Below are 23,867 nucleotides of genomic sequence, written 5' to 3' on the forward strand. Positions count from 1 at the left end.
TTGAATTGATACCCATTATCAATGCTGTGTGTGTTGCGGTTTGTAACATTGTAACAGTTCATGGGAATTTAGCTTCAAAATATTAAAGAATTACATCAGAATATTAAAGTAGCTGCAATATGATTGCAAAATACAGTTTTTCACACAATATTGGTGAACAATAAATGGAAACCTCAAATTTTGCATAATTTCCAGTATCATTAGACTCCACAAAAAACATCTAAATGGCATAAAATTACTGGTATCTGTAGATAAAGGCAACCTGATATTTTCAGATACTTATACCATCAGTGTTAGCAAAGGCATCTGCTTAGCCATGTTGTTAAAGTTTTGTCCTTCACCTTACAAGTATCCTATGTGACTTTCGTCGTAAAGATCTCGATACTTATTTTATTTGGCGTGTGTTAATATGTGGTTGATAGATTTTGAATAACCCTGTATATATCATCCCAATGCAAAACAAGATAAAGGATTTCTTTCTCAGCACCATGACCTCTGTCACTGGGGGAATGGACTTGAACCTATATATTTTTTTTTTCTGACATACAATAGTTTCAAATTCTGACACATCAAAACATTCAGAAATATTTGTGTGAAATCCATACTTAGTTGCCTGAATAGGTGCAAAAAGTATGCTAAGTTGTGGCTAGCACCATAGGCTGTTACGGAGGTGCCCAATCCCTTCACTGGAGAATAAACGTAATGTCATCAAACAAACGGTCACAACAGGTGCACGATTCTCTAGTGCTTTGCCCACAAACTTATTGTTTCTTTTCCACATACGTCCACAAGAACCTTTCCCCCAATTGTTTTTAGTCACTTGCAATTGAGGGGTCCTAGGTTCGGATCTCACTTTAAAATGTGAGTCAGTCCTGATTAGCCTATCTGTGGACAAAGTAAACTTAAAACTCAAAGTTAATTGGTTTACAAAAGATTGCAAACATAAAGGCCTACACTCCATTTGAAGATTTTCTGAAAGGTCCAACTCAATTTTTAATTTTTTTTAAAAAAAAAAAATTATAACAGGTTTCGCCCTTTCAAATGAAACAAAACAGAAAAGCAAAGCTTGGCAATTTAGTGCACTTTCCTTGCAAAATTTAGCAGTGTAATAAACGAGACCACCTCCTATTATCTTTTTCTCTGGGGATGTTACCATGTAGGTGGTTCACATGTATAGGCATGTTGAACAGCAACAAATACAGGAGAAGTTAGGTTGCACCATTTTCAAGTGACTGCAGGTAACTGGGGCAAACAGTAAAATTCAGGAAAGAATACCAAGTTTTTTGTGCACTGGAACTGGGAAAATATACCGGTTATATCCAATGCTGTTCTTTCTCAAAATATATGTTTGAAATGCTTCGACACTGTCCAAATTACATAGGCCTTTTGTAACTGGATATTTAAGGTATGTGGTTGTATTTGCCTGCGTTGTTTAGCTGCAGTGTACATTTTTCAGGTTCTTTTTTGGGGGGGGGGGCATTTACTCCCCCTGCCCCTTGTTGAATGGCGAACAAAAAGGGTGCACCACGTGACTTTGGGGGGAGGTCTGATGTGGCACACAAGAGCATGTCCGGGGCCCTAAATTACTGAGGGCTCCAGGTGGCCCAACACGTTCGGATCCTTGGAGGACCAATGGGGAGTTAGTGGTAGGGGGACACCAGTAGGAACCATCGAAGAGATCAGGTTCCTATCCACCGGGCTGAAGAAGTCGACGATAAGTGCCATATTAAAAAACTCAAATTCAAGATGGCAGCTACATTTTTTGGAGGTGAGTTTGGATTCAGAAAACGCCTGTGCTGGTCTATTAAATGCCCCTCCCAGAGCTGAGACTGAATGTGTTAACACTAGATTCGCAAAGTGACGTTTATTAGGAAAAAAAATCACTGACAGTAACTTAATAACATCTCATCATGCATGTTCACTACAAATTTAAGTGGCATTGTTCTAAAAATACCGAATATTGCGAATGGGGGCTTTCCTGCATGTTGTGATGCACCAGTATATAAGTGAAGGACAGTACTATTTAAAATTCACTAGACTCTCGCTAATCCGGCCATTCCTTGCACATATGGGTGCCGGATTATTGATAGGGTCAGAAATTACTTACTACTATGTAGTTTAAACACACAGGGACTATACAGGCTGTATTTTACGGGTTTCCTTTTAGAAGCCATAGTATGTACTGAACTTTACTGTAAGTCACAATTTCAAATACTGTAAGTTTGTATAGCATTGTTTAACTTTTTTAACTAACAACATTGTTGAACACGATAATTCATTGTTGTGCACGTCATTTCTGCTTGAGTGACTATAGGCCGGATCAGCGAGAGTTGAGTGTATCAACAGTTTATGCCCGCGTTCAGATTACCCCCAGTGCAATCAGCATGCCATTCCGTACTTAAGCCTACAGAATCGATGTCATGAATCAGTACAAGTTTCAAAGATGACAATGCCATTTCGATGCACTAGCCCATGCACTGGTGGATTTTGGAAAGCGACCTCTGTGTGATTCGGTTCTCTCCAAACCAAGGTCCCTACATGCAATATATCACTGAATGAGTAAGTAGAGTTTACAGACGTACATGTTTCAGGCCCTGCAATCCAAGCATGAGTGGGGATTTCACAAATCCGTTATCGTCAATGATAAATATGTGAAATCAGTCAAACAATGCCACAACACTGTCTATCTTGCAACTTTGGTGCAAATCTGGAATTACCATGGAATTACTTACGTGAAATTTAGGAGATTTCGTACTTCTGCGGAAGTACGAAATCTCCTAAATTTCACGTAAGTAATACCATGGAATGATCTTAAAGTTGGCCATTCGGAGACAGATACTGAAATTTTACCGATAAAAGTATCAATATAAAATTTAAGATTGTCTTTGAAAAAGAACCAGGGTACATGAATTTTAGGTTTACGTTGATAAAAGTAATATGACAAAATTTTGCACAAAATTACAGCTATCTATATATACACATTGGATCTGGTGATGCTATGCCAATATGTTGTGGATGAATTTTCACCAGTAGTGTGTTTCTCAACATTTTTATTCTGATTGTATGCTCCTTTTTGGATCAAGTGACATACTCTTTCGCATCGAATCTGGCAATTTATCTAAACAGGAGTGAAGAAATTGCCTAAATGTAATACCTATACATTTAGTAGGTTGCAAGATTAATTTACACATACATCCCTTCCCACATTTATTCTTAATATCCTGAACTATACAGTTTCTGTAGCATTTACTTGTCACACACATGTGGACATTGTTACTGTTACCTATTGGCATGACTTGTCAGTCTTAAATACACCTTTTAGTCATATCCGATTCTTTACAATGGGTTACATGCAACAATATTTCTTTCAGATTGTAAAACGTAATATGTTTACATACTTAACAACATTCACTCATGTTCTTTCATGCAAATCTTTACCAGTATATACACACAATATCATACAGAAACATCTCATATATGTATATTACAAATAGTAATAATACTAAGCTAAAATACATTGAAATATTTATGCTTTATTCAATGTGTATATATGTGGGACATGAATCACCCATAAAAAGGAGAATTAGAAATATATATATATACATAAAATCCAAGGCTGTTTCTTTTGTTAATGTGGATTTACGTAACCTGAATGCTGTGTACGATGGATATACTTTTTTATTTTGAGGAGGGAAAACCAAATGTGTGTGTGTGTGTATGTATGTGTATAGGTAATCCCCCTTTGTAAAGGTAGAAATATACCCATCTCATCAACAAAGTAAGATACTCAAGTCTACACACAAATGCTTTGCAATATTATTAGCTAAACAGCCACTGACTTGTCAATTAGTTGTTTTTTAATATATATATATAGAGCAAATATTTACATAACATACATTTTTCACAAACCTATGGACTGGGATATGAGTTGCTTCGTTTATGTTTGTCATAACTGTTTGGACACAGTGTGCCACGAGGTGAAAATACTTAAATAATCACACGACGATCACTATGCCATCAGAAGCCAACAGATAAATAGTATTGCAACCCACAGGAACACTTTGGAGAGAAACTGCTCCTCTTCGAACTGTGCAGATCCACGGGGAGCTGAAATTGGCAAAAACACCTCAATTAATATTTTCCTGCTATAATATGAATGCACATTCATTTAATGATATTGCTGCAACCGGAAGGAGATTTGTCTAGATAGAACTGCAGTTGGATACCAAGTTCTGTCTTCTACCTTCTTTTCACAAAAAATTTGAGTATGATGGAAATTGTGTATAAATATTTTACAGTGTTAAGATTGTACATTGTCACATGAATTGAAGAAGGAGTTGCATTTCAAGTTCTAAACAAAAATTATACTTGTTACATCAGTGTATTTATAAATGCATCTAACCCATGACGTAACAGCCTGCGAGGGCCAGTGCCTACTTACAGATTACCAGCCTCGCTCCCAGCAGAGGTGGGAGACCATCCAACCAGTTATGGGGTGGCATGACAAACCGCACCCTGTCGTCGTAAATTTCCATGACCAGGTTATGCTACTCATTTGTAGCTCTCCAATTTTCTCACGCTGGTGGATGACCACCAATCCCGTACACTGGCTGAAATCTCAGGGGAAAAGTTTTTACACTTCTCCCAGGAGACTCGAACCTCATCCTGTAGCTGGAGCCCAAAGCTTGCACCTTAGACTGCATGTTCACGTTGCAGAACTCACAATGATTGATTGATTTGTTTCATTTTACTTTCCTTTTCTGACACTTTTGTTTAATCACGAAGATGAGGATAAATGGTGGTAAGATGAAATAAATGAAGGGACAATCACAAACATATATGGAGGGCACAACATGACCCCACAGACGAATATACTGGCTGCAAGTCCAGATGCCAGAGCTTCGTTAGTTTGCAAAATGCAGTCCAGGGTGCACTACTGTCAGTACTGCTAAAAGTTCATAAGTCATCCTTATACACGCCTTACAACAAGTTTCGAATATTGTTATATTAGGCAATAGGGTACAGGCATGGTGGCATATGTTGGCCAAAACAAGAACATCTGCCTATCACCTAATGCCTAACATAACAATATTCTAAACTTTATGTGACGAGTAGAATAGTGAACAAAAAAAAGCTGAGGACCAAAATTTTCATGCAGCACAAATTCTAATGACAACTGTGTGAAGTACTTGAAACTCTTGATTTGTAACAGTTAGTCATAAAATCTTTCACAACCTGCAAATACAACTGAACCGTTAACACATGCAATTCATAATCTTACATTTTTGCTTTACTATCATGAGCACAATAATGAAAAATGCTTTAAAGGTTTCCTGGATTTTATATTTCTCTGTAATTGATTCCATCCTTACTAAAAGAAAATCACAGCACAGGAAACTTACCTGCACTGGGTCTTGTGTCTCCGAAGTTGAATGTAGATGTAAAAAAGCCAAAAGGAAAGGCACCTATTCCAAATGACATGTGGAAACCACCATCTCCAAAGCCAAATCCTGGGAAGCCCTGAAATGTGAAAGGTTAGCAACTTGAGTCAAGTATGCACAAGGTTTGGCACTGAATTTTCTCTCGCATCAAGTGATATCAATGCATGCTATATTGAACATCAGAATTCTGAGGTCGACAGCAAACTGAACAAGAGTTGCCTCCAAGAACTAAATAGTATACAGGGTGACATTTTAATGGCACCCATGGACCACACATTCATATAGAGCACATCAAAACAAACAACTTTTCTCGGTATAATTTTTCTCTGTGCGTCGATTCGATACAAGAGTTGCCTCCAAGAACTAAATAGTATACAGGGTGTCATTTTAATGGTACCCATGGACCACAGATTCGTATAGAGCACATCAAAACAAACAACTTTTCTCGGTATAATTTTTCTCTGTGCGTCGATTCGATGCTACAGCCGTTCAAAAAAGACCGTTTTGCCGCCTGGATGCTGGCAACCCAACACAACATTTGATCGTATCTGTGACATCATTTCCTACGGCGAAACAGCGCACGGCAGGATTGCAAGGAACACACAAATTTTGTGAAAAATGACGAACTAGCAAACACATTATTAGCTGTATAACTAAGCGAGAAGCGCGTCCAGTAGACTGAACATCATAGCCTACCAGCTAGAAGATCGGCAGTCATCTCAGGGGAAGGGGGAAGTGAACCAACAATATGAGAAATGGTAAAAAAGTATTCAAAATGAAATGTCGATATCGGATTTTGTCTCAGCCTACATGTCAAATATCAACAACAATAAATTTTATTGGACTTGCAGCTTACATGTGGTTGTTTATGACCAGCTACATGTCAAATTTTTGTTAATCTCATTACAAGGTTGATATCTACAGGTTTGTGTCCAGATGCCTTGTGGTACTCTTGTGCTGATAACGGAAGTATCCGAGGTTCATGTTGTTACATTACGGCTAAAACACGGACCACAGCAACAACGTAATGATGAATCAGTAGCGAATATAGTGCCCTGTTCACAGTTGCAAACAATTACATGTGTATCCGGTGCATAGATAAACACAGTCGTCTGAGAGTTTGTATTACTGCTACTTATATCCCTGTATTTTCAACCATTTTTGCCACTTGCCTCATAATGCCCTGAATATACATTATATTATGTATTGCTTACCTTTTGAATTTTGAGTTTTCATTTCTATTTTGTCATCTGTTCAGTGTGTCACAGACAACTAGTATCAGAAGGACGAAGTGGATAGAATAAATTGTAGATGCCAACTTGGTAACTAGATTTGCAAATATTTGACATGCAAGCTGAGACAAAATTTGTTATGACCACTTCCACTTGAATTCTATTTTCTTTCTACCATTTTTCGTATCGTTTGTTTACTTCCTGTTAGGTTACAGAACGTGTTTTCTCGTTTTGTTTTACGGTACATAATGTGGCTGATTTAAACTATGTCATTTTTCACAGAATATGTGTGTTCCTGGCAACCCTGTAACGCATCACTTCACGACGGGATATGATGTGACAAATGCTATCAAATGTTGTGTTCGGTTGCCAGCATTCAGGCAGCAAAACGGGCTTTTTTGAACAACTGTAGCGCCGAAACGACGCTCCAACGAGAAAAATGTTACTGATAAAAGTTGTTTGTTTTGATGTCCTCTATACATTTCCGTGGTCCGTGGGCACCATTAAAATGACACCCTGTATAATACTGTCCGGAAGATTGAATATAAAAGCCAAACATATTCTGAAAGAGTATAGTATTATATGTTACATAGGTAAGTCGGTAAGTAGACCACAAATGTTCATTAAAAAATACTTGAAAACTATTTTCATTTTTCAACATAATCTCCACAAAGAGATTATGTCTCTCAAAACCTGCTGCATAAAAGTATTTGGGCTGCTGTCCAGCCACACTCGCTTCTCACTTCATTTTCACCATTCGTGAAACATTTGCCGCCAAGTGCACACACTTTTCGGAAATTCAAACAATCATGTATTATGCTGTAGGCTAAACCATGAGAACATCTTATTGCAGTTGCTATGCTGTCTATTGTCACTTGCGTCAGCTCGAATCATCTCCTCCACACGTACAGTCACCATTTTTAAACTGAGCTGCCCATTGTGCCTCTGCTATCTAGTGACTGCTAACTGAATATCATCCCCCTAATCAGTTTGTGACCTATTTACTGACTTCCCCTCATACAACCAGAGAGCAAGTTCAATTTTATTAAAGTAACCAAAAGTTTAAATGCTTGTAAATTGTCTGTGTAGTTACATCCATAGGAACACTAACCAAAACTACACTTTTTTATCCTTTTGGAGACTATTATTCAATGTTTCACAAATATGTTTTCAAAACACTGTGGTAAGTGCCAAAATACATTGACAGAAGAAAAACAAACCAACTTTTCCCTCCCACGAAACTTAAACACAATGAAACAGCTTTGAAGAAAACAAATGAAAGCTCTCACCCCATTGTTTTCTGGTTCTGTCCTCTGGCCTGGTGGACGAGGCGGAACTTTGTTCCTGCAAAACAAAATTATGAGAATAAAAATAATGGAAATGAATTCGTGGTGAACATACATCATACTTATTGCACCCAATCAAATCCCCTGTCTTCTCCAGGTACTCATAACAACTCTGGGTCACTCTATAATGCTTTAACATATTACTAAATCTTCAACATATCTTTCTTTTAATACAAAAAAAAGGTTATATTTCTGAAGCTTTACTGATACTAGTACAGTGGAACCCCGATTTTATATTTTCCCTCACAATCCTGGAGTCTCAACATAGCAAAATGCTATACATTTTTTTCTCCATTTTACATTTTCCAGCATCTTAGGTTTTTTCAGCTTAATCCACTCAAAAAAGTAAAATTGAGGTTCCACTGTACATATCTTTATGGATTCCTATTAATATGCATACTTGGATATTGCTATGCAGTTTAAATTAAGCTAAATAGTTACTAAATTTTGTATCACATAGTACTAATAAAACCCTTTTTCATGACAAAATTCACAGCTAAATTAATAGTTACATAATTTTGCATAATTTGCAGGATAATTCACATTAGACAATGTTCTGTCAATAGCAAACTTTAATTTTGTGTTAAAGAATTTACTTCACTTTTCATACTGATTTTGCAGAATTTGCTCATAAAATATCATAGGAAAATGCATCTTGCATTTTTTACAACCACGAAAAATGAACATCAGTGTGTTGGCTCACATTTTTGTTCCTGCCAAAATAGGGTATCTTTCTAGTTTGGTTATTTTCCTTCGCTTTTCTACCTCTTAGGATGAATGATGATCTGATGAAATTATAACACCATTAAGCCTTGTTTCCATGATTATGAAAAAAAATAAATATGCTGACCAAGGCAGTAATTTATTTTATTAAAAACATAAACTAAACGTTTAGTTTATGTTTTTAATAAAATAAATTACTGCCTTGGTCAGCATATTTATATTTTTTCTGATGAAATGGATGATGGACCAAGCAATATGCCTGACAAGAGTTCAAACCTGGACTTCCGGCTTCACACCATGTCAATGACAACTCAGCCATGTAGGCTGGTGAACATGATATACCCTTGTCCCTGTATATGATATTGCATGAATTATGATGCAATCTTTCCACATTGTAACCTTGAGAATATAAATGTCGCACTGACAGATAAGCCCGTATGTCATAACAGAAACTCACCTGGGGTCCTCTTGTTTGGAGCTTCCCCTACCATACAAAGGAATAACTTTCTCCTTACTAACTGCAGCCTTGCACACAGGGCAAACTTGTCTATTTGGTCTAGTCTCTAACCACTGATGTAAGCATGGCCAACTGAAAAAAAAATGCAAAATTTACATGTACTATTAATATGCTTTACATGTAATAGTACCTACACTGTTTTGTAGGAACCTCACAATTGTACTGTATTATCTAAGAAACTGAACTGCCTATTACTAAGGTGCGCCAAAAGAAAGAAAATTTTCCTAAAAGCATATGGATTCCGATTTGTAACAATTTTGACAAGTTAAAATGCATTGAGATTTCTGGATACGAGTGTGGAACCACTTTGAAGTTTGAAGAAACTAAATGACTTGTTTGAAAGATTAAACAAATATGAACTCTTACCAGATGGGATTGACGTTATGAGTTTTTCCCAGAAGACAGTGCTTTTTTTTACTGTTTTTCAGATGTTGCTTTCTGAAATCTACAACTTGTCCTCTTTCCTACGTCACATTTTATGTAAAATTAATTACATTTATGTATTTTTTCTGTACAAGTTTTGTGAAAGTGAAAAAAAATAAACATTGCAATAAAAGTTACTGAAAACATATTTTCAATACATAATATAGAAAAAAATAGTGAAAAATAAGTAAAAAACACCTTGGGATTGAAATTGACACTAATTGTAAATCCAAAGCAGAACCCTCAAAAAAATTTTACACAATGTGCATCTGAAATATTCAATGCTATTCTCAAGAAGAGAATAAGAGAACTGAAACTTAATTCGACACAAGTACAAGTAAAATTCAGGAATGAAGAAAACACAACTTCAAAATGTTGGAATTTGAAAGAGTTGGTTACAACACATGTACACAAGAGAAGCGGTGAGATTATAGCCTGTTGTTTATTTAGAACATAATTGTATAGTGAACGACAAGCCTGTCGTATTTGTACAATGCATCGCTCATCTGGAAAGAATTAATTTCTGAAGTACTACACTAAATTTCATGATGCAACAGCCCTCCGAGGGCTATGATCTGCCAAGCAGCTGTTTCATTGGGTGGCATGTAGTCAGTGTGTTGAGTTGAGTCCCACAATCACTGATTTCTGTCTTTCGAGACTGGAGCCTGCTATATCTTCTTGTCAAGTGGCTCCCCCAATTGTCCTGATGACGCTGAGCCAACGCCAAAATTGTTGGGGCTCCAACCAGGAACCAAACCCAGAAATGAATTATTCCAATAGCAAACTCATGTCTCCCACAATAATGCTGGAATTACACAATCAGAACTTATACCTACAATTATCTACTCAACAAGCAATGGAGAAGTTTATGGGTCATGGGGCTACATTGACAATTTCCCATGCACTTTATATATGTGATATGCACTGCTCAATATTTCACGTGTAACATGACTGACTTGATAGAAATGGTAATTCACTCTTGAAACACTCCCAACCATTAAACCTCTTACTCTCTGTCACACACACACACAAACGGTCAGATCATAGATGAAAGGGGTACAGGCTAATTGTGGTTCGGATCCCACTTTAAACTGTAGGTCCAGTCCCAATTAGCCTTTGTGTGCATAAAGTGGACTTAAAACACCAACTCAATCAATCAATCATAAATGAAAGAACAACTCTCAATTCATAGCTTATGAGGTACACCCAACTGTGGATGTAGTAAAACCTCAGCTTTGGTTTTAGTAAATCTAATAAATGGAAAGTCTGTGAAAAATTATCAGTTAGCATCACAAGTAGTGTACATAGTTGAAGAAATGGGTTTCCTGCCTATTTTCGTTATGTAGAACTCTGAGCAACTGAAATGGGATTGTAACTGATGGTGCTGATGATGGCGTAACACACATTCAAGTTTGAGACATCCTGTGGTTGTCTGATTTCCAGCACTTGTCAGTTTACACAAAAAGTTTTGAATTGAATGGAAGCCTCATTCAATGCATTTTGGTTTTAGTGAACCAATTATCGTATTTATGCGTGTATAATATAATGTTCAAGAAATGGCTTTCTTAGTTGTAGGTCGTAAAGCTGTTGCTGAACAAGAGTGCAATAACATCATACCTATTCACTGAGTCGCCTGTCGCTATGTGGACCAAGAGGAGAATATAGTCTTGTGTATACAATGAGTCACCCCCTCCCCCTCCACTGAGTACTGCATCACAAAGCTTTCACTTTTGTAAGCACCTTGTTTATTCTGTCGTAGAAGAAAGCAAGATCAAAATTATATTATGGATTTGCAGCACTCAAGAAGTTATTTTCTATTGCTTCACGCCCAACAATGAATGCTCACACACATCCCATGTGATGGGAGGTGCATGCTCAAATTCTGCCAGAACAGTACGGTACCGCTTTTCTCTGTGTCGCAAAATGTTCCATTACAAAGTAAAAAATCATAGGAACTGGTCACTTCACTTTCATAATGTTTTTTTTTTAAATTATTACTATAGAAATCCAATCTGGTAATTTGTATTTGCACCTGTTGATATATATATACACGTTATACACAGTGACATGGTGAAAGTATGCATGATTTTAATGTTGGCTGTCGGAATTGTTCCATGCGTAATATGCCCCACAGTTTATGGGGTAAAATTTTGGAAAAAAGTGCACATTATACACGAGTAAATACCATATCTGAAGGTACTTTAGTATTATAAGGACTACCTCATTTCAGAAAATACAATGCAGGTCTCCCTTATCACACAACAATAGAGCAACTAAGCTAGGTTTAGTTCTCTTAGAATAAATAATAAACTTTCAGTGTATTTATGCTAATACAACCAAACCAAACAGACCTAACCTAACAACGTAGGCATTCCATGTGTGAACGAGCTTCTTGGTGATGTAGCTGTATTTTGGGAATCACAAATAACAAAATGCTAATTGCATGAATTATATATTGCAAACTCTCAAATACAATGTTCCTATTATGTCCATAAGTGTCTCTTTTGCTTTCCTAGAAAATAGACTGTCTGAAATTAGGTAGTTCGTATAATGCTAAAGTACCTATCTGAATCTATAAGAGTTCATTATTTGAAAAGAATTTGTTCAACAGCACTCTAAAGCTACAGTATTTTAAAATCATCATTTCGAATTACAGTTAAATTGAACAATATAGCTCTAAAGAATGAACAAAAGACTACACGTTTATATCAAAACACTTCTGGTGCAAAATTTTGAAAAAATGACGTACATCCTTCCATACAGAGAAAACACTTACCAAAACAAGTGCCCACACATGCTAACCACAGCATCTTTAGCAGTGTCTAGGCATATGTTGCATTCAAACATCTGCTCATCTTTTTCCTTATCTTCATTGTTGGCGTTGCTGTTGTTTTTCGATGAACCTGGACCAGGATCGCTCGCTGTTGCCATGGCTGCATGGGTTAATCTCGACTGTGCTCCTTCAGGTGATCCTGTTGAAACATGATTCATCTCAGCATTGATTTTTAAGAGATGAACACTAGAGTGGCAAGATATGAAATTAAACAGACACCATATTTTTGAAAAACACCAAACCAACTGCTATACCAGAATATCTTCAAGGCAGTCAGGGAAGGGAGACACAAAACGTTCTCTCGTAAGAAACTATGCAACAACATCTACTCACTTTCTACTTTACGTATTGTGGAATGATTACAGCAATGGATGTAAATTTGAACAACTCCGTGAATGTTAGTTTCTAGCCCCCTTTGAAAAACTTGTACATGTAAAATACACCTTATTAACAGAAATAAACACCTAAAAAGGAAATGCATGTTCAGGTCATTCCATGCCAAATCACTCAAAAAAATTGAATTTTTGACCTCACAATTTCCGAATTTTATGAAACTCTCACAGATAGTAGTATTTGGGGAGCAAAGAATATTTGCACAAGAACAGCCAACAGCGATGTGTACTTTTTATGTAGCAGGGTTGCCAACTTAGGGAAAAAGTGCAAATTTGACACACGGTGCCGAAGAAAAAATTATACTTGATGTTGCAGGTAAGCTAGAATCTTCACATTGGCCTCATTTTAAAGCTAAAGGATTGTTCTTTTAATAAAAAATAAACTTCTTTACCTTCAATAAAAATTTTATGTCAAGGTCATATCATATGACCTTTGACCTTGAAAATTTTTAAAACTGTATTTTTGAAATTTTTAAAACTGTATTTTTGAAATTTTTAAAACTAATACATATTGTGCATTAAGATGTTGTCTATAAGTGACAAAAATATCATCTTGGGATGACATTGGGAACAGGAGCTATGATAGTTACTGTCCACTGGTGCAGTGGACTTAGGCAGTTGTTGCACTGAAGGTATCCAAGAAGCAAGTTCAAACGTGCTCAGTCACTTTGTTCTCAGTGCAGCTGTCTTTCAAGCAGTGAAAGGTGTCTGTGCCAGTGTGCTTATTAACATTTGGATCTGTTTGCAGTAGATTACAATGGATAAGACCTTTTATGTACATACACAGCGCTGTAACCCCTTTGATATTGAAGGACATACTAGTAGCAGAAAACAATTAAGAAACGTTCTGCCATGGATGGTAGAAAAGTTGCCACACCTGCAAATTGGATACAAGATATGTGATGCTTGTAGAAAACAAATTCCAATCAGAACCAGCAAGGAAGTGGAGAAATTCCACAGGGATCTGTCTCTATTCAGGCATTAAATGAAAGCTTAGTGTTGGAGAATCACCCATCAAACAGAAGAAAATGAAATCAACAGGTTATAGCAAAAGCAAAATAAAGAAGATTACAGAAGCAGTACAAAACAAAATATTCCAAATACCAGCAGCAGAAGAACAGGTTGCAGAAAACAAAAGTACTGATGGAAAAATATTGAAGCAGTTGAAAGAAAAGTTTGAAAAATGTACAGAAAGAAGTGCTAAAGTGCAAATCTTAACTATACTACCTAATGATTGGAGTATTGGAAGAATTAAGAATGAATTCCCACGTGCAACAAATCACATGATATAACTTCAAAAAAGCTAGTGAGGGAATGTGGAGTAATGTCACAGGAGTTCTCAAAAATAGTTCGAAACATTTAGACACAGCACTAACAATAAACCTGGAATTCCAGTAATCACAAAAAAATGTTATGAGTCAATTTTTAGTTTTAAGTAATGTAATGTGCAAAATATACATTTTGTTAACAACATGTGGGTAACAGTTCGTTATATTAAAGACACATTTCTTCACTTTTACACAAGAAACTACTTATGGAAATGAGTTTCTCTAAGGTTTCTAACGTTCGTCGAGGTATTTTCTTTCATCGTGGAATCTATTTACCCGGAAATCATGTATTTTGCAAGAGAAATATCTCACTAATGCACAATTGCCATTGCTTTCCTACGTGAACCGAATGCTCCATACGTTTGATGAAGTAGCCCCCTGTCAGTGTTTCCAACCCCCCTTTTTTAATTATGCTTGCCTAACCTAACCTAACCATATAGGAAATGGTTCGTGGGGCTATCCGTGCTTAATGTGCAATTTGCACACGTGACAAACACGATTGGAGGTATTTTTCGGTGAATAAGGTTGGAAACACTGCATACCGACAACGGTAGTCAACGTGTGCCCGCCATATTGAGTGTTAGAGAAGCGAAAAAAGGAATAACAAAAACTACTTTCTATATAAAAAACTGTGTTTGTTTTCGTGTAAAAAGCATAATGGCACCTTGAACTATGTTCCGCAATACACAATTCGTAAGTACGAACCATGAGAAACGCAAAATATCCAATTTTAATGTGTCTCCGATATAGGCTAACGAACTGTTACCCAACATGTGTGTCTAACCATAGTTAAAGGTAGTTTGCTAGGAAATTCCATCTGCATACTGCATTCTGTTATCTGGTTCTAAATTTATGGCTCTTTGGGGGGTGGTTGGTATTTTTCAAAGAAATTACTGGAAGCCCTTTCCCCCACACACTAAAAATTATTCAAATACCACATGCTACAGAACCCTAAAAGAGGTTCATTCCATCTGAAGTAAAAATAGATACATAATGGTCAAGAAAGTATGCTGTATCTTGATGATAAGATGCTCCCCTCATATGTTAAACTACAACCTACAAATAGGGCAATTGGTTAAAATTATTTTTTTAAAAAAAATTATAATTCGTCATGCAGATATAAAACACACGTATATAATTGAAGTCTTGCTAAAATGAAAAAGTAGTTAGGAGTTTCGGTAAGACTGCAGAATATGGGCTGCTTAGGAGGAACGCAATTCATAATTTTTTGGTAATGTTTTGTAGTTAGTAATTGGGAAAAGTAAGTTTGAAGGTGCGGAAATTTTTTTCTTTGAAAAAAAAACAAGAAATACATATCCAGGTTGGGTGCTCTTGGAAGGAAAACGTGACATGGTGGTGCACATTCCTGCACAAATCTAGTGAAAGGAAAAAATGCCTACGTTGTTAGGTAGCTAGGTTTAGTTCTCTTAGCCTGAATAATAATTTGTCATTGTATTTATGCTAATAAAACCTAACCTAACCTTGTAGGCATTCCTCGTTGAAATAATGAAAGTAACTGTGCGTAAACAATATGGATGCGAATGAATAGAGAAATGCATTGTTTTAAGTAGCAGGAAAAACATTTTTCATTGTATTTATGCTATTGGTACCCAACCTAACAGGCCTAACCTAACCTTGTAAGCATTCCTCATATGAAATAATGAACGAAACTGTGTGTGTGTGTGGAATCCGGAGCGACAAATCAACTCTAATTCAGTGAAACGAAGGGTCTCACTTATCGCACAACACTTGAGCAACCTTGTGTTCTGACATCACGGGAAAAAGCATTTTTATTTTAGGCTAGCTTGGTTTAGTTCTCTTAGCCCAAATAATAATTTTTCATTGTACTTATGCTAATGGAACCTAACCTAACAGGCCTAACCTAAACCTTGTAGGCATTGCTCATCTGACGTCGGAAAACACGGTTGGTACTACTTTACTATACCAGAGACACCTATCAATGATTTATTTTGCAATTTTTTACATTGCTAACGTACTATTCTGCATTGCGGAACATTTATTTAGGTGAAATAATGAATTTCTAACGAAAATAATGTATATTTCTTACATTAATGAGTACTTACTGTTGTTCCTTATTTCCCACAAACCATCCACGGGTAGTCCCAAAAACCATTGACATTAGCCCAAATATTCACGATAGCCCCACGAACCATCACGGGGACGAGGTATGCCTACTAGGTTAGGTTAGGCCTGTTAGGTTAGGTTCCACTAGCACTCCTTTCATTCAATTTAGCATATACGGACAATACGGAGCGTATTGTGCTCTCGTGCAGAAAGCAAATGGCAGCAGCAGCAATAGCGCATCGGAAATAGATTTTCGTACAAAACCACATGCATTCGCATTAAAATGGATGGAAACTACATTCCCGAACATCAACAACGCTACAGAAAATGATTTGCGTAAGTACTTTCTCCTGTAAATTTGAAGAAATCCGTCCCTGGTATAGTCAAGTGTTACCAACAAGGTAGCAAAACTCTTGTGCGGAGATGACGACGACCCTGAAACAAATGACAGCAACTGTGCGTAAACAATATGGACGCGAACAAATGGAGAAATGCATTGCTTTTAGTAGGAGGAAAAACATTTGGTACTACTTTACTATACCTGACACCTGGGAATCATTTCTTTCGCACTTTTTTACATTGCTAACGTACTATTCTGCATTCCGGAACACTTATTTAGGTGAAATAATTGAATTTGTTAGGAAAGTAATGTATATTTCTTACATTTACGAGTACTTACTGTTCTTGCTTAGGCATGAGTTTACAATACCAGACCACTCTCCAATTTCTATAAAATTTCGCCTACTTACTAATTTCGGTGTCCTGATGACCTAACTGTAGTTCATATTTGGCGGTCGCTTGTTAAAATTGTACATTTACGTCTAGAAATTGTAAAATAACCTTGCGATTTACCACACTGATTGTCCCTACACAGCAATTCGGAACCATTTTTCTTTCGCAATTCGTTAATGGTCTTCCTTTATGCACAACAATCTTGCTGACGTAAGACGAGGAATGCCTACGAGGTTAGGTTAGGCCTGTTAGGTTAGGTTCCATTAGCATAAATACAAAGAAAAATTAATATTTTAGCTACGAGAACTATATCTTGTCTTGCCTGTTGATTTCTTCATGTTGGAAAAATGGCGTCTTCCGTGGAGCTATTGTTCTTATGGTAGGGTTACGTTACGTTAAGAAAACATAGTTTATTTCGTTTTTTTCTCGATTTCCATACTTGACCACCAATTATTACATGCAGATTCGTGTTTAGGAGTTCACAATTAGTGAGTGGGCGACATTTCATAGAAATTGGAGAGTGGTCCGGTATTGTAAACTCGTTCCCTTGTTTATTTCCACACACAACATGGCGATAGCTTACCGTTGATCGTTCCTTGAGCCAGAAAAACCATTGACGTTAGCCCAAAAATTCACAATAGCCCCACAAACCATCACGGGGACGAGGTATGCCTACTAGGTTAGGTTAGGCCTGTTAGGTTTGGTTCCATTAGCACTCCTTTCGTTCAATTTAGCATATACGGAAAATACGAGAGCGTATTGTGCTCTCATGCAGGAAGCAAATGGCGGCAGCAGCAATAGCGCGTCGGAAATAGATTTTCGTACAAAAACCACATGCATTCGCATTAAAATGAATCAAAACAACATTACCGAACATCAACAACGCTACAGAAAATGATTTGCGTAAGTACTTTCTCCTGTAAATTTGAAGAAATCTGTCTCAGGTATAGTAAAGTGTTACCAAACATTTTTTACGCATATAATATAATAGTAATCAGAAAAGTAACACCGGAAAATGGAAGTAGAAGGTATGTACTTTCAGGGGATATAAATTTTGTTTGTCTATTTAGAGGGAAAAAGCAGCCCATGTTCTGCAGTGAGACCCAAAACGCTCTCAAGGTCAGCTATCATTAACAAGCCACTAGAAAATCTTGTATGATACCATACTCATATCGTTACAGTCGATGTAGTTAGTACTATACTTCGATTTATCAAAAATGCACCAAACACATATATTTGGTGAGATAATGCTGCAAGAAAAGCAAGTTGCTCGAACAGAAGGAAACATTTTGCTCTTTATTCTCCGAATGTAACTACCTACTTCTCACTAATTGTATGATATGCATGAAGAGTGGTAAAGATGATGAACAGTAACGTTGATGAACTTTGTAAATATTAATTAGAACATACATACAATGCAAATCTTACGAAAATAAATTTAATGAATACCAAAAATAGTAGCAGATTGTAACCTGCCCCTACATCATGCGTAATTTCTAGTAAATATTTTTACTTCTAGAGTAACGTTATATGTATCCCAAATATTCTGTCACCACAGGCAGCTGAATTAATCTTGAACCAAACATATTCAAGGCTATGAAGATAAACCCACGTAAAAGACCAATCACACGAGTCTATCCACAAAACAACTATAGTAATTTTTAGCCTTGACACTTTACAGTCACAATCACACGCATGAATACGTATTACTACACATAATAGTTTATAATCAAATACGTCACTTGAATTTAGGAAGAAAATTCTTCGAATACACACATCACACGTCCTCCATTATTATTATATTTACAAAAAATATTACTGTCGGATATGCAATTCCCTACGAAACAATTTCGTTCATCTAGTTTTTCGGGTTATGCAACAAACTCATGACTAGCATCAGTGGTAGCAGATCGTACCCTAACCAACTGCCGAGAATCTTTGTATATTCCACCGAAGCATCACGTGACATGTGAAATATATGTCCCCCCCCCTAAAAAGGAAAGACTTGCAGATCCCTTAACTTACGAGGTGCGGTCTCACAGACCGCTTGAGGTTCTGGAAGTTTCAGATGGAGTCCATTGTTTTCCTCCTATCCAATTCAATGCTACTTGAGATTTCAGAGAATACGTCTATAGAATAGAATAGAATACTTTATTAGTCATTAGACAACATGATTGCAATAGACTTCGTCATAATAAGTATATAAATACTAATATAAAAAATTGCAAAAGAAGAGAAAATTAAAAATACATATTAAAATTTTACATATTCAACAATACAGTTTGCAAATTAAACTACAGTACATGTTTTATTACAGCGAAAGCAATTGGAAAATAGTACTCTATTTTGATTACAATACAAGTCATGTACAAAAACCCATTTTACAGATCTGTGATGCATTATGAGTAGACATTTACATTTTACAGGCCCTGACGGAAGTGTTCTTCAAATTCCGTGACACTATATATACAATATCGTACTAATATATTATTAATATGTTTAGCAAACTGCTTGTTTTCTAAATTACGTATAGAAGCTGGTAGCAAATAGAATAATCTCATTCCATTATGTTTAAAATTTTGTTGAGTCTTGCATAGTCTAGCGTATGGTATTTCTATATTCAGATTGTGCCTTGTAACACAATTGTTATTATAGTCATGTACAGTGGGATCCTTGAGTATTACCGTGCAAATTGTCCATGACTATTTTCATTCATTTTTCTTTTACATCCGATTTGTTTTTAAGCAAAGGATTTTTATGTATAATGGTGCAGAAGTTGTCAACAGCTTGTTTTGAGTTTTCTTTTAATTCTTAAAGCTCTTACTGGGTCAAATAAAGTGCACGAACATGGTGATGGACAATTTGCACGGTAATACTCATGGATCCCACTGTACATTAGAATGCAACCTAAAACTGGGGAGGTTTTCCTTTATGTACATTAAACTACGATAAATATTTATAGAGGGCACTGTCATAATACGGTATTCCTTAAAGAATTCCCTACATGACTCCATATCCTGTACTCCTTTAATACAACGTATAGCCTTCTTTTGCCATTTAAAGACTTCCTTTGCACCTGCAGAGTTTCCCCATATTAAATTTCCATACAGTAAGTGTGAATGGAAAAGAGCGTAGTACACAGAGATCATCATTTCCTCACTTACAGACCTTTTTAATTTCCACAATACTTATAAGACACGGGCAAGTTTCATACATAGTTCCTGGGTATGAATTGACCAGTTTAATTTTGTATCTAAATACAGTAAAACCTGTCTATCCCGGAACATGATGGTTCCGAGCAAAATTTTCCGTCTTAACAGTTTTCCTTCTTATACAGGATTGACTTTAAATTCAGTATAGAGCCCTGCAGGAAATAATGGAAAGACAGATTTACATTTCGCATTACTTATAATGTAGAGTAGCTACTAATGCATGTACGTACATGAATAAAAATGCGATACAATCGCAATAAGCATACCAGAGATTACAATTATGTAACTACACAACATGTTGGTACACTTTTTACAGTATTTAAGAACGTACAGTACGTACTTATGTATATTTTCGAACCCGAGACTCCTGTCGTCGTAGCGCGAAGTGCATAGGGAGAAAGAGAAAGATTGAAAGATGGAATAAGAGAGGCGAAGAAAGATTGAGATAAAAGTGAAGAAAAAAGAAACAAACAAAGAGAGATAACAAGAAAAATAGAAAGATGACGAAAGAACAGAGGAGAAATAGACAAAGAAAGGTGGAGAAAGAGGGTAAGAGATGAAAGAAAGAAACGGAATCGTAACAGCTATGAGTGTTGTAGAGCGAGTGGCAACAGAGGCGTGTCCACTTACAGTATTGCATTGTGTTCTTGCGAGCGGAAAAAAAATTAAGGAAGAAATTTCCGTTACTGAGAATAAAAACATCTTGTTGGTCTTTAAATGGTGTTCCGTTTCCGCGTTAAGGAGGTTTCCGCCTTAAGCAGGTCATTTTCAGGTATAAAATTGGTCCGTTCTGGGGACTTTTTTCCCCGTTTTTACAGGTTTCCTTCTAGAGGTTCCGGGATATGCAGTTTTTACTATATGCCAAGCAATTTTACATAATCCTGATTATTTAAGGTGCATGGTGGGTTATTTAAGTAGAAAAAGTGAGTTTCTGTTTTTGTCGTATTTAACACCAAGCTATTTGTTTTAAACCATAAAGAGGAAGCATTTAACATATGGCCGAGTCTGCTGCCACGCACGTGTCAGCAGTAAGAATAAGCGTCAAATTTGCTCCTGTCACGTAATTCGTCTGTTAAGAGAATGTTACAAATGTTACAGATTAAGACGAGAGAAATGCAACTTTATGATTAGTGGGAATGAATGAACAGGTAATTTAGAACCTTTTTCTTTAGAAAGCATTTAGCGATATTATTTTAATGCTAACAGAACCTAACGTAACTACGAGAGCATTTAGGATTTAGGTTTATTAGAATAATGCTGAGGGACCTAATCTTGAAACATTTTTGTGAAAGTAATCGCTATGTGACAGACACATATCGTAAACATTGCTCTGTTCTAATTTACCGTGCACGTAATATATGACATCTACATATGTTTTGTGTTCTGGGATAGAAAGTACAGTATTTATAAACATTACGACTTTGCACCACAGAACCTCAAATTATTATTTTGGCAGTTTTTAGTTTACATAGTTCTCGAATTATCAGCATTGTACATCCAACATCTCTAGCGTTTGCACGTCCTCGATATCACTTTCCGCTGTTTTTATATTAAAAAACAACTGCCTGCAGTCGAAGCGTCAGTATCGTGAACCAGGATCACACATCAAGACGGTCGCGAATGGCCGATCAGAAGATAAACTCGTTTTGATGTTCCTAGATCGCGATCAAGTGTTGAACCGCCTTCGTGCAATGGAATTTTCCAGTGATCGTTTCCCGATCCGAGTTTAAAATTTGATCTTCGTTCGTGCACACGGCCATGAGTACTCGTTGTTTTCCCCACGTTTTAAAGACTTGTTTTTCACCATATAAATCACGTTGCATTTTCAAATGTTCGTACACATATATTTCCACACATTAAAGCACTTTAACCAACAACTTGCTGACCCATAACGTATATTTAACCTGTGTTGCTGGCTTTCTATCTCCGCGATTTTAAACAAACGAACAACGAGTGTGGAAATCACGTGACCGAGTCAGCTTCCATCTGCACTGCGAGCTATGCACTTGCGTACTTCTGTTCTTGGCGCTTTTGAACTGTACTAGTTGACGTCACTTCCGCCAAAACCATGCTTAAAGTACGTACTTCGTACCTTTCGGACAGAGCCAGAAGCTACCCCTTCCGAAGTAAAATAGCAATGAATTGGATAGGAAGAAAACACGTTTTCTCGTTGTGAAGACTCAGTTCCAGCTCGTCGCCTGCTTGTGACGTCACCACTAATGGTTGGATTTGATTTGATTTGATTTAGTTTATTTTACTTTGCGTTTTGTGCATCTTGGCTAATTTGCGAAGATGGGGATGAGTGATGAAATGATGAAAGGACATTCACAAACAACCAAGCCCGACCGGGATTCGAACCCGGGACCCTTGGCGTCGCAGCGCGATGTGCTAACCACTCGGCCACAGGGTCGGGCGTCACCACTAATGGGTAAGAAAATTCAGAGCGGTCTGACAGACGTACCTCGCAAAGTATGTCCCAGTATAAGCACCTTACACGTTATGGGTTAACTGCAAATGAGATAAGTTTTATTCTATTGCGTAAGAATTTCATACAAATCAATATTTATGAAACTGTGTACAATTATTTTTTGTGCAGAAGTTTAGTCGCTAGATGCACACCTTCAGCGCAACGGCACAGGGTTCTATTTTGGAGGAGGGTGAGACTTCACGCAGCCAAATATTGTGGTCTTGATCCTTTGTATTTTTTGCTTGAAACATTTCTTTTAAAATTAGGTTACATATACTGTATGTTCAAAAAATACTGTTTGGTGGAATTGATTAATGGATAGTAAACACTCCTTTTTTGAACTTTGAAGTGGATGTGCCTTCATCCCTTATGCCATCTCCTGACTGCACCAGACCAAGGTTCAACGTAAGAGCTGCTCACATTACGCTTGTAATAACAGGAGCGTTAGTTTCCCGCGCAGTGGCTGCAAGCACAGAGGTTGCAGCTTGCCAACGGGCTGCTGAGGGAGTTTGCGGCCGTGAAATTTCGCGAAATCGAGTGCGATAAAATCTAAATAAGGCACTCAGCATTAAGCACATTAAATAACATTTTACTAGTGCAAGCAGTGCTTGCATTGTTTGTACTATATCTTCGCCACTGACTAATAGCAGTGTTCTAACGATGACATTTCTTTTCGATAGACCACTGATACGTATTTCTTGAATACTTTTTCATGAAACAAGAACCGTCTTATTAATAGATCATCAGTGTTCGAAGTGTGTGTGTGGGGGGGGGGGGGAGGAGCGCTGGGCGATGCTATCCCCCAGCTAGGATAATTTGCATAAGCATCCTCTCTCACAAAATAGCAACAATCTGGAAAAGATGAACTGGTTCGACAGAAATGTCTACAAAATGCCAATGTGTAAGAACAATGAACTTCACAAAATCCTCCAAAATAATGATGACATTTAACTCAAACGCTGTTTACCCTGCGTGGCAGAAGAGGGGCCACTGACCATAATGGCAAAAGGATATTTGCCCCTGGGCTCTACTTCCTACGGTTTTTGGACCCTTTGAAGTAAATCGTAACAGGTGTGAACATTGTGAAAAATTTATCTCAGATCTTTATTCAATTTCACATTGAGGTTTGGACCAAT

The 23,867-nt window shown here is 36.9% G+C and overlaps 1 protein-coding gene across 6 annotated transcripts; it reads right to left on the reverse strand.

Annotated features, from left to right (window-relative positions):
• Positions 1–3,194: 3,194 nt before the first annotated feature.
• On the reverse strand, positions 3,195–18,947 carry LOC145992104 (E3 ubiquitin-protein ligase RNF185-like). 6 transcript variants are annotated; one of them, XM_083128340.1, is made up of 6 exons: positions 18,795–18,947; positions 12,459–12,654; positions 9,200–9,331; positions 7,963–8,017; positions 5,403–5,520; positions 3,195–4,107 (listed from the first exon to the last, which is right to left on the reverse strand). In XM_083128340.1, exons 2-6 carry the CDS (start codon positions 12,611–12,613, stop codon positions 4,010–4,012), a joined length of 558 nt encoding a protein of 185 aa, XP_082984466.1. In that variant the 5' UTR covers positions 12,614–12,654; positions 18,795–18,947; the 3' UTR covers positions 3,195–4,009. The 6 variants fall into 6 exon arrangements, with proteins under 6 accessions (XP_082984466.1, XP_082984468.1, XP_082984471.1 ...); XM_083128342.1 differs by having other exon boundaries at positions 18,829–18,937; XM_083128345.1 differs by having other exon boundaries at positions 18,872–18,923.
• Between the last annotated feature and the right edge of the window lie 4,920 nt (positions 18,948–23,867).

This window comes from Lepisma saccharinum, chromosome 9 (assembly GCF_977018435.1).
Source record: "Lepisma saccharinum chromosome 9, izLepSacc3.1, whole genome shotgun sequence".
NCBI lineage: Eukaryota > Metazoa > Arthropoda > Insecta > Zygentoma > Lepismatidae > Lepisma > Lepisma saccharinum.